The sequence below is a fragment of the Lissotriton helveticus genome, chromosome 5_1 (assembly GCF_964261635.1).
Source record: "Lissotriton helveticus chromosome 5_1, aLisHel1.1, whole genome shotgun sequence".
Classification (NCBI taxonomy): Eukaryota; Metazoa; Chordata; class Amphibia; order Caudata; family Salamandridae; genus Lissotriton; species Lissotriton helveticus.
The window spans coordinates 630,435,051-630,447,372 of record NC_136065.1 but is presented as its reverse complement, the minus strand read 5'-3'; the positions used below and the strand labels follow the sequence as shown (position 1 = coordinate 630,447,372).

General features: G+C 47.2%; 1 protein-coding gene across 1 annotated transcript in view; it reads right to left on the bottom strand.

Moving 5' to 3' along the window:
• LOC144754796 (basic phospholipase A2 homolog ammodytin L-like) overlaps window positions 1-12,322 on the bottom strand; it is a 354,218-nt gene that overhangs the window by 69,190 nt on the left and 272,706 nt on the right. The window contains exon 4 of the mRNA XM_078643010.1: window positions 10,677-10,821. Coding sequence (XP_078499136.1) covers window positions 10,677-10,821 — 145 coding nt within the window. The remainder of the gene's footprint in view (window positions 1-10,676; window positions 10,822-12,322) is intronic.

The window sequence follows — 12,322 nt, the reverse complement described above, 5'->3', positions numbered from 1 at the left end:
GAGAATGCTGAGTTTTCAATTTCAGCTATTAAAGTCAATAAGGATTTGAAAAGTAATTTTTGTTTTAGGGTTGGTTCAAAAAACCACAGTGCCAATTTTCCTTCATGTCCGGCTTTAGGTAAAAAATGTGGTAAATGCAAAAGGTCAGGCCATTTTCAGGAATATTGTAAATCTGGTCGTTACTATAAAAATCCTAATCAAAATGTTAGAATACATAGGGGCCCATTAGGATGTCGGGCGGATTGCCCCCGCCAGCCTGGCGGTAGCCACCACCAGCCTGGCGGGGGCAATCCGCCCGACATCCTTCCCTGAATTCCCCCCCCGCCATATTACAATGGCGGGGGGGACGCAGTGGAGAAAAACACCGCCCGCCACTTTTCCGCCCCAGTCGCCTTGCGGCCGGGGCGGAAAATGTTTAATATGGTGGCGGTGTCTATTAGACACCGCCAGCCATTTTATGATGGGCTGTGTCAGATGCCTTTCCGTGGCGGCGATGCCGCCACGGAAAGGCATGCGGTCTTCACTCTGGGGGCCCCCCGTGGGCCCCCAGAGTGAAGGAGGGGTGGGAATTGCACATGGGGGGTTACCTGTGGTACCCCCTTCATTTGCATTAACAAAGCGGCAGGCACCGCACGGTGCCTGCCGCTTTGTTAATGCAAATGCTGAAAAGCATTTCTAGCATTGTGGGGGGCGGTGCAGAGAGCACTGCCCGCCACAATGCTAAAAATGCAGGATGTGCCCGCCACTGTGGCGGGCACATCCTAATGCCACCCCCGGGACCCTCGCCCTTATGGTGGGTGGTCCCAAACCCCGCTAGGATGACGGGCGGACAAAGTCCGCCCGTCATCCTAATGACCCCCATAGTGTTGAATTACAGTCTCCTTCACAGTCTTCTCTCAACCCAGTTTCTGCTCATTCTGTTCCTGAGTGCACCAACATGTTTTCTAACATGTTATTGTCTATTGATGAACCATCAGATTGTGAAAAACCATTATGTCAAGCCCTTATCAATAATAAATCCTTGCAGCTTATGGCTGATTCAGGTGCCCCTATTACTGTTTTGGCTGACACCACCTTCTTCAATATTTGGGGCCACTCCATAACTTTGCAAGCTCCTGATATTTGTCCCAAAGCTTTTGGTGATAAGGACATTGATCTTCTTGGTTTCTTCATTGGCTCCCTTAAAATTATTGGTAGATCTACTGAAACCAAGGTTTATATTGCACTCAAATGCAGAGACTTGGTTGGCTGGAGAGACTTAGGTAAATTAGGTATTCAATTGAAACCTGGTCATCAAAATCCAATTGCTCTAGGAGACCTTCCTATTCTGACTATTGACAATGATTTTTCTCCTATTGATTTACTTAAAAAAGAATGTTCTTCTGTTTTTAATGATAACATTGGTACTATTAAAGGTTTTGATTATGTCATCAAACTCAAATATAATGTTACACCAGTCACTCACAAAGTCAGACCTGTTCCAATTAGTGTGAGGAATGATCTTAAAAAACAATTGGAGAGACCATATCATTATCGACTGTCATCCCCTCCCACATATAAAACAAATGCTTGCCATCATTGGTCATGCGAAACATTTTTCCAGCATTGATCTCCGTTCTGCATACCACCAGATATCCCTTAGTAATGATTCTCAAGATCTCACCACATTTGTTACTCCTTTTGGAGCTTACAAATTTTTGAGGTTGCCGTTTGGCTTAGCTTTGGCGGCCTCGGTTTTTGAAAAGGTCATGGATGTTCTTTTTAGAGATATCGGAAATGTTCAAGCATATCAAGATGACATTATTGTTTGCACAGAGACGAAGGAAGAACATTTGCGCACTTTACATAAAGTTTTTTTCTATTTTAAGCTCGAGAGGGGTTACAGCTCAACCTGAGAAATGCAAATTTTTAGTTGAGCAAATTGATTATCTAGGCCATACAATCACACCAGAAGGTATCAAACCAAAATTCTGTAATGTTGAGGCTATTCTTAAAGCTCCGCCTCCTTCTGATAAAGATACTCTTAGATCCTTCTTAGGTCTCTGCGAGTACTATGCTCGTTTTGTACCTGAGTACTCCACCTGTGTCCAACTTTTGAGAATTCTGCTCAAAAAAGGTACTAGTTTTGTTTGGTCCAATGATGCTAATGCTGCTTTTCAAAATATTAAAGAGTTGGTGGTCAATGCTCCTGCGCTTAGTCCATTTGTTCATGGGCATCATTGTACGGTTACTGTTGATGCCAGTTTAAATGGTCTTGGTGCAGTTTTTGGACAACAAAATTTGGGTAAAGACCACACAATTTCTTTTGCATCAAGATCTTTGTCCAGTGCAGAGTCCAAATATTCGACAATTGAAAGAGAGGCTTTGGCCTGTATCTGGGCTGTCCCCAAATTCAAAACATATCTTTGGGGTAACTCCTTTACCTTGTACACAGACCATAAGCCTCTTGTTTATCTTTTGCAAGGAGATGGTTTAGGCAAAGCTTCTGCTCGCCTAGTACATATTTTATCTAAATTACAAGAATACAATTTTACCATTAAGTATATTCAAGGCGGTAAGAATTTCAGGACTGATTGTCTCTCTCTGCTTCCATTACCTTCTACTGATGATGTTATCGATGAATTTGACTGTGTTGTAGCTTCCATTGATGCTTCTTCTTCATCTAATGGTGCCATTTCTGAAAAAGATTGGCTTGAAGCCACTTCTACAGATCATGATTTAAAGAACATTTCTGACTTTATTGTTAAAGGTTGGCCTCCCATTCGCAATGTTTCACATAGTTTAAGACCGTTTGCACACATTTTTTCAGGATTATCTCTAGAAAATTCTATCTGCACCAGGAATGGCTGTATTATTCCTTCAATTTCTCTTAGGAATAAACTTATAATGGATTGCACATACGGGACATTTAGGGGTCACTGCTACTTGTAAGAAACTTAGGGAAATTTACTGGTGGCCTTCTTTAAATGCTCAGGTTTTGTCTTTTGTTGATTTATGTCCTCAATGTGTTGTCTTTGACAAACATTGGAAGACGCCACAAAATCCACTGCGTCCAGTTTCTTTACCTGAAGGTCCATGGATGAAAGTTGCTTTGGATTTTGTTGGACCTTTTAATTTGTTACCTACCTCGTCAAGATTTTTATTAGTCTTGATTGATTATTTCTCCAAATGGATTTATTTTTCTTTTGTTGAATCAGCCTCGACCAGTTCTGTTTTGCAATTTCTCAAAAATGTTTTTTCTGCTGAAGGTCCTCCAAGAGAGCTTGTTACGGACAACGGTACTCATTTTGTATCGAATGCCATGCAAGATTTCTTAAAATCCATGGATATTAAACATATTCAAGTAGCTTTGTACAGTCCTGCTCCTAATGGACATGTTGAGAGAGCGAACCGTTTTCTCAAAGAAGGGGTTCAAACTGCCCTATCCTCTGGGTTAGATGTGTATCTTTTTCTTAAAAATAAAGTAAATGCATATCACAACTCACCTCATTCAACTACTAACTTCACCCCTTTTGAGTTGTTAAGAGGTAGAAAATGTCGCTCTTTACGTCTTCCTTCTTGGTTGGACCGACATTCTTCTAATTCCTCTTCAAGTTGTGTCACCGGTACTGATAAAAATGCTATTTTACGACAATCTGTTGCTTTAGCACAGAACAAACAAAAATATCATTTTGATATTCGCAAACATGTTCAATCAATAGAATTTTGTTCTGGTTCATATGTCCTGTGATCGTGGGGTGTAGGTGGACCGGAATACCAGGCGTGGAGGCCGTATGTAGTGGGCTATCTCTCAGCCGATCTTTATTGGTTGTACACAGTTCAAGGGGGGGGGAAGGAAGGGAGAACAGGGTCTTGAGGTGAGGCTCTTGTTCGTCGTCGCAGGGATGGTTCTGCGCAGGGGGAAGGCACTTGGCTGGAAGACGGGGTGAGTATTCCCAGAGAAGGGTTGTCCGGTCGAGCAGCGGGACGGTGGCTCCTCGGAGGTATGAGAAGGAGAGAAAAAGAGGGCCGTTAGTTCTATCGGCACAGAACCGTATGAAGCCGTCTACCTTCACCGGGGTTGTGATGGGAAGCCAAGCGAACGTGAGGTAGGGACGGGAGGAGTAAGAGTTGGAAAGAGGAAGAGGGGGTAGGTCGAAGGGTGACTGAGTGACGGGTCAGTGTGGGGACAATATATACATTCGTGCCAGTGACAACAAACCGGCTATGTACAATATTCTACAGTGCTGGGTGCAAGGTGAATAAGGGTCTGACTATACACAGCGATATTTACACTCAAGGGGAGTCGGTACTCACTTGTCCCGCCGCAACTCTTTCCACGAGTTGCGGCCGCTCTCCAGCCTCCTCCACCGGACTCCACCAGTCCTCCGTCCAGACTTCGTCTTCTTCTTCTGCCTCTCCATTCGGCTCCCAGGGTTCTCCGCACGCTGTCTCCTGCCATGAGTCTTCCTGCTTGAACGCGCTGTTGTTCTCTATTCCGGCTTTTCTGGACCCCGCCTCTGGAATGTGGGAGGAACTTCCGGGGTCACGGGAAAGTCCTTCCGGGATTCCGCTTTCCGTGATTGTCTCCTGCAACGAAGGAGAGAGGGGAGGAGTCCGGGTTGCTATGGACGCCCGAGGATCATGAGTCGGGCGCCGGGATCGTGAGGGAAGGCGCGGCTTCGCCAAGGTAGGGGTCGTGGCCCCTTCACATCCCCTTCCCCTAGCTGTCCTTCTTGATCGGGTTGGAGGGAGAGGGTATCGGGAAAGATAATCGGTGTTGCCTTGATCAACGCCTTTCCGATGCAAGGTCTTGAACCTGAAGGGCTGTAGGGATAAGAACTAACGAAGAACGCGGTCGTTGTGTCCCTTGTTCCGCGCCATCCACTCCAACGGGGCATGGTCGGTGTATAGGGTAAATTCACGTCCGTCCAGGTAATAGCGGAGGCTCTCCACTGCCCATTTAATGGCCAGAGCCTCTTTTTCTACTACGGCGTAGTTCATCTCTCGGGGGAACAGTTTTCGGCTCAAATAGAGGATGGGTCGTTCGTCTCCGTTATGATCTTTCTGAGAGAGAACAGCCCCTATGCCCTGTTCTGAAGCATCAGTCTGGTGAATAAAGGGTTGGGAGTAGTCCGGGCTGATGAGCACAGGACCAGACATCAGCGACTGTTTAAGGATGTTGAACGCGTGTAACATAGAGGGGTCAGGCTGCCTTAGTTCTTCTTCTGTCTTTGTGGTCTTCTTTAAGAGATCGGTTAGGGGGACTACGACCTGGGAAAAGTTAAGGATGAATCTCCTATAGTACCCTAAAAGGCCTAAAAATGCGCGTAGTTCTTTCCGTGTTTGGGGAAAGGGGATGGACTGTATGGCCGTGATCTTTTAGTTTTGGGGTCGAATTAGTCCCTCGCCTAACAGATAACCCAGGTACTTAACTGTTTGTGGCGCTAAGGTGGTTTTTGAAGGGTTAATGGTGAACCCATAGGAACCTAGGGAGGAGATGACGTCATGTAGGTGGCATAAGTGTTGGTCCCAATCATCACTGTAGATGATGATGTCATCCAAATAGCCCCCCGCGAAGTGGGAATGAGGTAATAACACCTGATTCATGGCTCTCTGAAAAGTGGCGGGGGCGCCGTGAAGGCGAAAGGCAACACGGTGAACTGGTACAGGCCTTCTGGGGTGGAGAACGCTGTTTTCTTTTTATCTTTGGCTCTCAATGGGATCTGCCAATAGACTTTGCAGAGGTCGAGCGTGCTGATGTACTTGGCTTTCCCTATTCGCTCTATCATCTCATCAACTTGAGGCAAAGGGTAGGTGTCGAAGGATGAGATTTTATTGACCTCACGGAAGTCGATGCAAAACCTAATCGATCCGTCGGGTTTTGGCACCAATACGATCGGCGAGTTCCAACTGCTAATGGAGGGTTCTATGATCCCCATACGTAGCATCTGGGCTATTTCCTCCTTGATAACAGGTCTACGAGCCTCAGGAACCCGATAGGGTCGCTGGCGTACTGTTTTGCCGGGTTCTGTTAGGATGGCATGCTCGAGGACGGTCGTGTGGCCAGGGTAGAAAGAGAACACCTGTTGTAACGGCTTCAAGGCGGTACGGAGTTCCTGTTTCTGTCTGGCTGCGAGATCAGCGTCTATGCAGACCTCGTAGGGGAGGACGGTGCCTGATACCGTGTTAGAGAGAACAGGACGAGGGCCTACCCATTCCTTCAGGAGGTTCACATGGTATATCTGGGTGACTCGTCGTGTAGGGTCTGTTTCTATTTCATAGGTAACCGGCGTCACCTGTCTCAGGACCGGAAAGGGGCCTTGCCATTGACCCAACAGCTTGTGGTCTGAGGACGGCAGCAGGAGGAGTACCAAGGCAACCGGAAGAAAGGATCGTGGTTTTGTGCCCTTATCGTATTGCTGTTTCTGGTTTGCTTGTGCTGTCACCAGGTATTGCCGCACTATGTCACGTATTTGACCCAGATGGGTTCTAAGGTTCTCCACGTACTCCGGGAGGGGTCTGGTTCGGTCGGGTTCGGCCTCCCAGGCTTCTCGGGCCATGTCCAACAAGGTACGCGGGGGTCTCCCATACAGAAGCTCATAGGGCGAGAAGCTTGTGCTGCTCTGGACTTTGCAGCGGATCGCAAACAGCGCTAGGGGTAACATTTCTTCCCACCTCTTGCTCTTCAAGGCCAATAGTTTTTTTAAGGTGGTTTTTAGGGTGGCGTTATAACGCTCCACCAGCCCATCAGTTTGGGGATGGTAAGCGGAAGTGCGTATCTGTTTAATGCCTAGTTGGGGACACACCTGTTTCATAAGGGCTGATACAATGGGGGTCCCCTGGTCCGTCAGAATCTCCCTAGGGAAGCCTACCCTGGAGAAGATCGATATCAATGCCTTTGCTATGCTCTGGGAGGTGGGTTGTCCTAGGGGAATTGCTTCCGGGAAACGGGTGGCGTAGTCGACTAGGACCAAAGCATACCGACACCCACTTCTGGATGGTAACAAGGGGCCTAATATATCCATCCCCACCCTGCTGAAGGGGACGTCGATAAGGGGTAATGGCTGCAGAGGCACTCGGGGGGCGATATTTACTATTCTTTTGGCAGATCGGGCAGGCGCGGCAGTACTGTTTTACTTGTTGGTAGACACCTGGCCAATAGAATTTTTCAAGGATAGCCTGTCCGGTCTTCTCATCGCTAAAGTGGCCCCCCAACAGGTGACTATGGGCTAGAAACAATACCTTGTCTCGAAAGGGTCCTGGGACTATCAACTGGGGTGTCTGTTGGGCTCCCCCCTTTCTATACAACAGGCCGTTCTTTTTATAAAAGAATGGACCTACTTGTAAGGGGTCTTCATTGTCCAGGGCACGTCCCCATGCATCCTGCAGGACGGGGTCCTTCTGTTGGGCAGCGCGAAACTCCCTGTCCGTTTCCCAGGGGTGTTCCTCCACACGAACGGGAAAAGCCGCAGTGTAGTTCCTCTTCTGCTTTTTCTTTTGAGTTTTTGTTTTATATGGTCTGGCAGCTGTTGTGTCTGTGGGTGGAGGGTCGTGGGGATACGGGGCCTCCGACCACCATTTTTCTAAGGAGGTGGTGGTGTCGTGTAGAAGGCGTGGAAGACCGGGGTAGTCGCTGCCCAATATTACTTGCTCCGGAAGAGAGGGAATGAGACCCACAGTCAGGGTGCTCCCGTGATCCAGGGGGTGTTGCACCCTGATTCGGGCGGTAGGGTACAGTTTTGTATCGCCGTGTACGCATTGGATGGCTACAGTACCGGTCACTGGCCCCACCGGGTGAGGAAGTTCCTGGGGTCGGAGCACACTCTGTCTGCATCCCGTGTCGGCAAGAGCTAGTACTGGGTGTCCATCAATTAGCACGGGGAAGTGGTATGCGGGAGGGTTGTTCCCCGCAGGGAGGGAGACATAGTTCCGGGCGAGACCCACCTCCATTGGTTCTTCTTTCTGGGGGCAGACCCGGGCGATGTGTCCATAATCCCCGCAGTGGTAGCATTGGGGACCGGGTGGAGGTGGTCGGGGCATAACCGGGTAAGGAAAGAGAGGAGGGGGTTCCGGTTTCTTAGGTAAGAAAGGTCTCGGGGTCCGGTCGTGGCCATGGGGTTGGGGTCGATGTGGATGTTCCTCTTTGGGTTTCTGAAAGTCTTGTGCCCGACTGTAAGCGCTGGCGATGTCTATCGCGTTCTCCAGTGTGAGGCGGGCATGCTGACGAACCCATTTTTGTGTGTTAGGATGGAGAGAGGCTAGGAACTGTTCCAGATAGATCTTGGAGAGTATGTCTTCTTTTGTGGCCGTGGAGGACCGCAGCCAACGGTCGGCCAGGTCCTTGATACGAAAAGACAGGGCCCGAGGGGTCTCTTGCGGCCCTTCCTTGGCTTGGCGTAGCCTCACCCGATAGGTCTCGTCGTCAATACCCAGGCGTTCCAGGATACAGGTCTTGATGTCGCCATATGGGGTCTGTCCCTGGATATTGGCCTGTTGGTAGGCCGCTTGTAACTCATCGGTAAGCAGGGGACCCAGATAGTGGCCCCAACGGTCAGGGGGCCAGGCCGCGGCTTGGGCCAGTCGTTCGAAATTGGTGAAGAAGAAGTCCGGGTCTTCTCCTGGCACATACTTTTGGAGAACCACCGAGGGGAGAGAAATGGCCGGTCTCTGTTGTCCTAGAACATCGGTAAGTTTGCCCAATGCTTGGTCCTGGGCTGTGCCCTGACCTTTCAGGACGTCGTGTAACTGCCCTCTGTCGTCCTCGGCCGTCTTGAGGAATTGTTCCATCATCTTCCCCAGTTGCTCCTGGGTCTCCGCCAGCTTCTTCACGGCGGCCTCCATGCTTCCGGATGATCCCACTTCTGACACCACCTGTGATCGTGGGGTGTAGGCAGACCGGAATAACAGGCGTGGAGGCCGTATGTAGTGGGCTATGTCTCAGCCGATCTTTATTGGTTGTACACAGTTCAAGGGGGGGGAGGAAGGGAGAACAGGGTCTTGAGGTGAGGCTCTTGTTCGTCGTCGCGGTGATGGTTCTGCGCAGGGGGAAGGCACTTGGCTGGAAGACGGGGTGAGTATTCCCAGAGAAGGGTTGTCCGGTCGAGCAGCGGGACGGTGGCTCCTCGGAGGTATGAGAAGGAGAGAAAAAGAGGGCCGTTAGTTCTATCGGCACAGAACGGTATGAAGCCGTCTACCTTCACCGGGGTTGTGATGGGAAGCCAAGCGAACGTGAGGTAGGGACGGGTGGAGTAAGAGTTGGAAAGAGGAAGAGGGGGTAGGTCGAAGGGTGACTGAGTGACGGGTCAGTGAGGGGACAATATATACATTCGTGCCAGTGACAACAAACGGGCTATGTACAATATTCTACAGTGCTGGGTGCAAGGTGAATAAGGGTCTGACTATACACAGCGATATTTACACTCAAGGGGAGTCGGTACTCACTTGGCCCGCCGCAACTCTTTCCGCGAGTTGCGGCTGCTCTCCAGCCTCCTCCAATGGACTCCACCAGTCCTCCGTCCAGACTTCGTCTTCTTCTTCTGCCTCTCCGTTCGGCTCCCGGGGTTCTCCGCACGCTGTCTCCTGCCACGAGTCTTCCTGCTTGAACGCGCTGTTGTTCTCTGTTCCGGCTTTTTTGGACCCCGCCTCTGGAATGTGGGAGGAACTTCCGGGGTCACGGGAAAGTCCTTCCGGGATTCCGCTTTCCGTGATTGGCTCCTGCAACGAAGGAGAGAGGGGAGGAGTCCGGGTTGCTATGGACACCCGAGGATCATGAGTCGGGCGCCGGGATCGTGAGGGAAGGCGCGGCTTCGCCAAGGTAGGGGTCGTGGCCCCTTCACATGTCCTTATCAAGAAACCTTTTGTCAGGAAAGGGGAATCCTCTTTCTCTTCTCCTTACAAAATATCTAAGGTTGGACTCAGTTCTTGTTTGCTTCATGATGGGAAATGGTGGAATAGGAACAGACTTGTTCCTATTTCTGATGAGCAAGCTGCTATTTATAACAAAACTGCTATTACTCGTGATGTGAATGATGATGTTTTGTTTGAAGGTTCTTCCTCAAATGTTGCATCATCTCAAGAAAATTTGAGTCCTAATACTTCTATAGAAAATGTTATTGGTTCAACTGTTGCATCGTCTCAAGAAAATGTGAGTCCTGATCCTTCTTTAGAAAATGTTATTGATTACACCAATTTACCTTCAAAAAGAATTTGTAAGAGACCTGTTCATTTTAAGGATTTTGTTTTATCTTAATTCTTTTACTTCCTTTGCATTTCTATTTTATTATGTTGTATAATATGTTTTATTATAGAATGTTTCATTTTAAGTTTCTCCAAAAAGGGGAAGATGTGTAATGTTCTGTTCTTTCTTCTTTGCTGTTGCTATTTCTTTTATTTCTATCTCTATTCTATCTGCCCTTCCATTCTAGAATTCTCTTTGAATTCATTATCTTCTGCTGTCCTTCACTGCGCTAATCTGCTCTGCTGTGGGTCCGTTATTTATGGACTTAAGACTTTAATAAAAGTCTCAAACTGACACTCCTGACTCGGATCGTTGCTTCCTCGGTACAACCCAATCGCAAGAAATGCGGTATTTGATGATCTCCAGAGGATTTGACACATTGTCCTTCTTATGGAGTTTCTTTAGGTTGTTTTCAATTCAGAAATATAACTTATTTCAGTGTGCTGTGGTTACTCACCGGTCTGTTGCATCCACCGGTTCTCCACCTCCTCCCAGGCCACAGTGGCAACCATAGGAAGTGTATTCAGGCATTGCATTCTTCCCTGTAACCTTTTTAATCATGCTTGCAAAGTCCAAAATACTTCCGTGAGCCACAAGACAAACTGCAAAGAAACGAAGATGACACAGTCCGTTTGAAAGCAGGCCTACGTAAAATCTTTGTTAAGCAATGAGTTTAGAGTTTCACTTATTTTTTGCAACAGTTAACTTTTTTTGCATTTATGCTTTATTGCATAGTTTTCTTCTGAGGGAGACTGGTTTGTAAAGAAAATATCTCGGATTAATCTGTTGTGTGTGGAGATCCTTTATTCGATATCTCACGTGATTTTATTCAGAATTGACAACAACTTTCAAGCAAAAAACTGGCCAATTGCATTTCTCGTAATTTTCCATAATTGTTGTTTAAAATTATCCGTGTTACAGGCGGGAAGCATTTCCACATTTTACTACCCTGTCTGAAGGGGAGCGGCTTGGCCCTGAGTGTGTGGGGAGCCATCTGCACGTGCACAACTCGATCAGGATGAATTTGAGAGACACTTCAGACGTGTATGGGGGAAGATGGATTTGTAGAGGGAGAGCACAGCCTGAGTGGGCGCAGGTGAGTCTGCAGATAAAGATTACCATTTTAGATGATGGGAGTGTTGTCTGTTGGGACGAGGTTGGCTGGGGAGGGTCTGAGAGGCAGTGCTTGGACCTGTGTAAATGGAAAAGGGTTTACGTGGTCAGAGCTTTAGCCAATATGGCTGGAAGTGGAGTCTACGTATGATGATCTCTTGCTTGGAAGACAACAGAGGGGTGGCAGAGGATGAGCCTAAAGGGATAGCGAGGGTCAATAGAGGAAGATCTTCAGCGTGGATTGGGGCAGAGAGAGGCGGTGTTGGAGAGTTCAAGGATAAAGAAAAGGTAAAAGATTCTGCAGAGGGAGACCTCAGTCCTGGCTAAATGGAGAGAGGACGCATATATAAGGACCCCCTGCTACTTATAACTATTCTAAGGGCAGGGAAAATACAATTGTAAATAACAAATCCCTAAGCAATTATTGTTCTAATTTGCATTATGTGACATAATTGCAACATGATGCTAAAAAGGCTAAGTGATCACATAGAAATGATGTTAAAATGAATTTTATTATTACACATTGTCTAAAAATCTATGAATCATCCTGCCTGTACTGTTACATGGCAAAAGTTAAAAACACAGAGAAAAACAAGACAAATGTCTCTCAATAAACAACTGTCATCAAAAAATCATTTCATGTATATCATTTCGACAATTTAGTTTATATAAGAATAATATTACAGAATTAATCAAATTAGAAATACATTTTCAGATGAAATTATGACAATATGTACCATAAATGTCTAGATATTTATCAAAAATCAATATTATATAAAAAGTCCAGAAATGTTATAAAATAACGCATCCAAGTTGAGAGACCTTGCAATGGATCATGGATGGATCGTGTCATGTCTACGCGTGTTTTGGCGACCCAAGCGCCTTCATCAGGAAAGACACAGATAGCATGTCAACTATAAAGCTTTGTTGAATATAACTCAAGTCGTACAAAGGAGATCAAAAAATGAAAACAAGAACGACTAGTTCAAA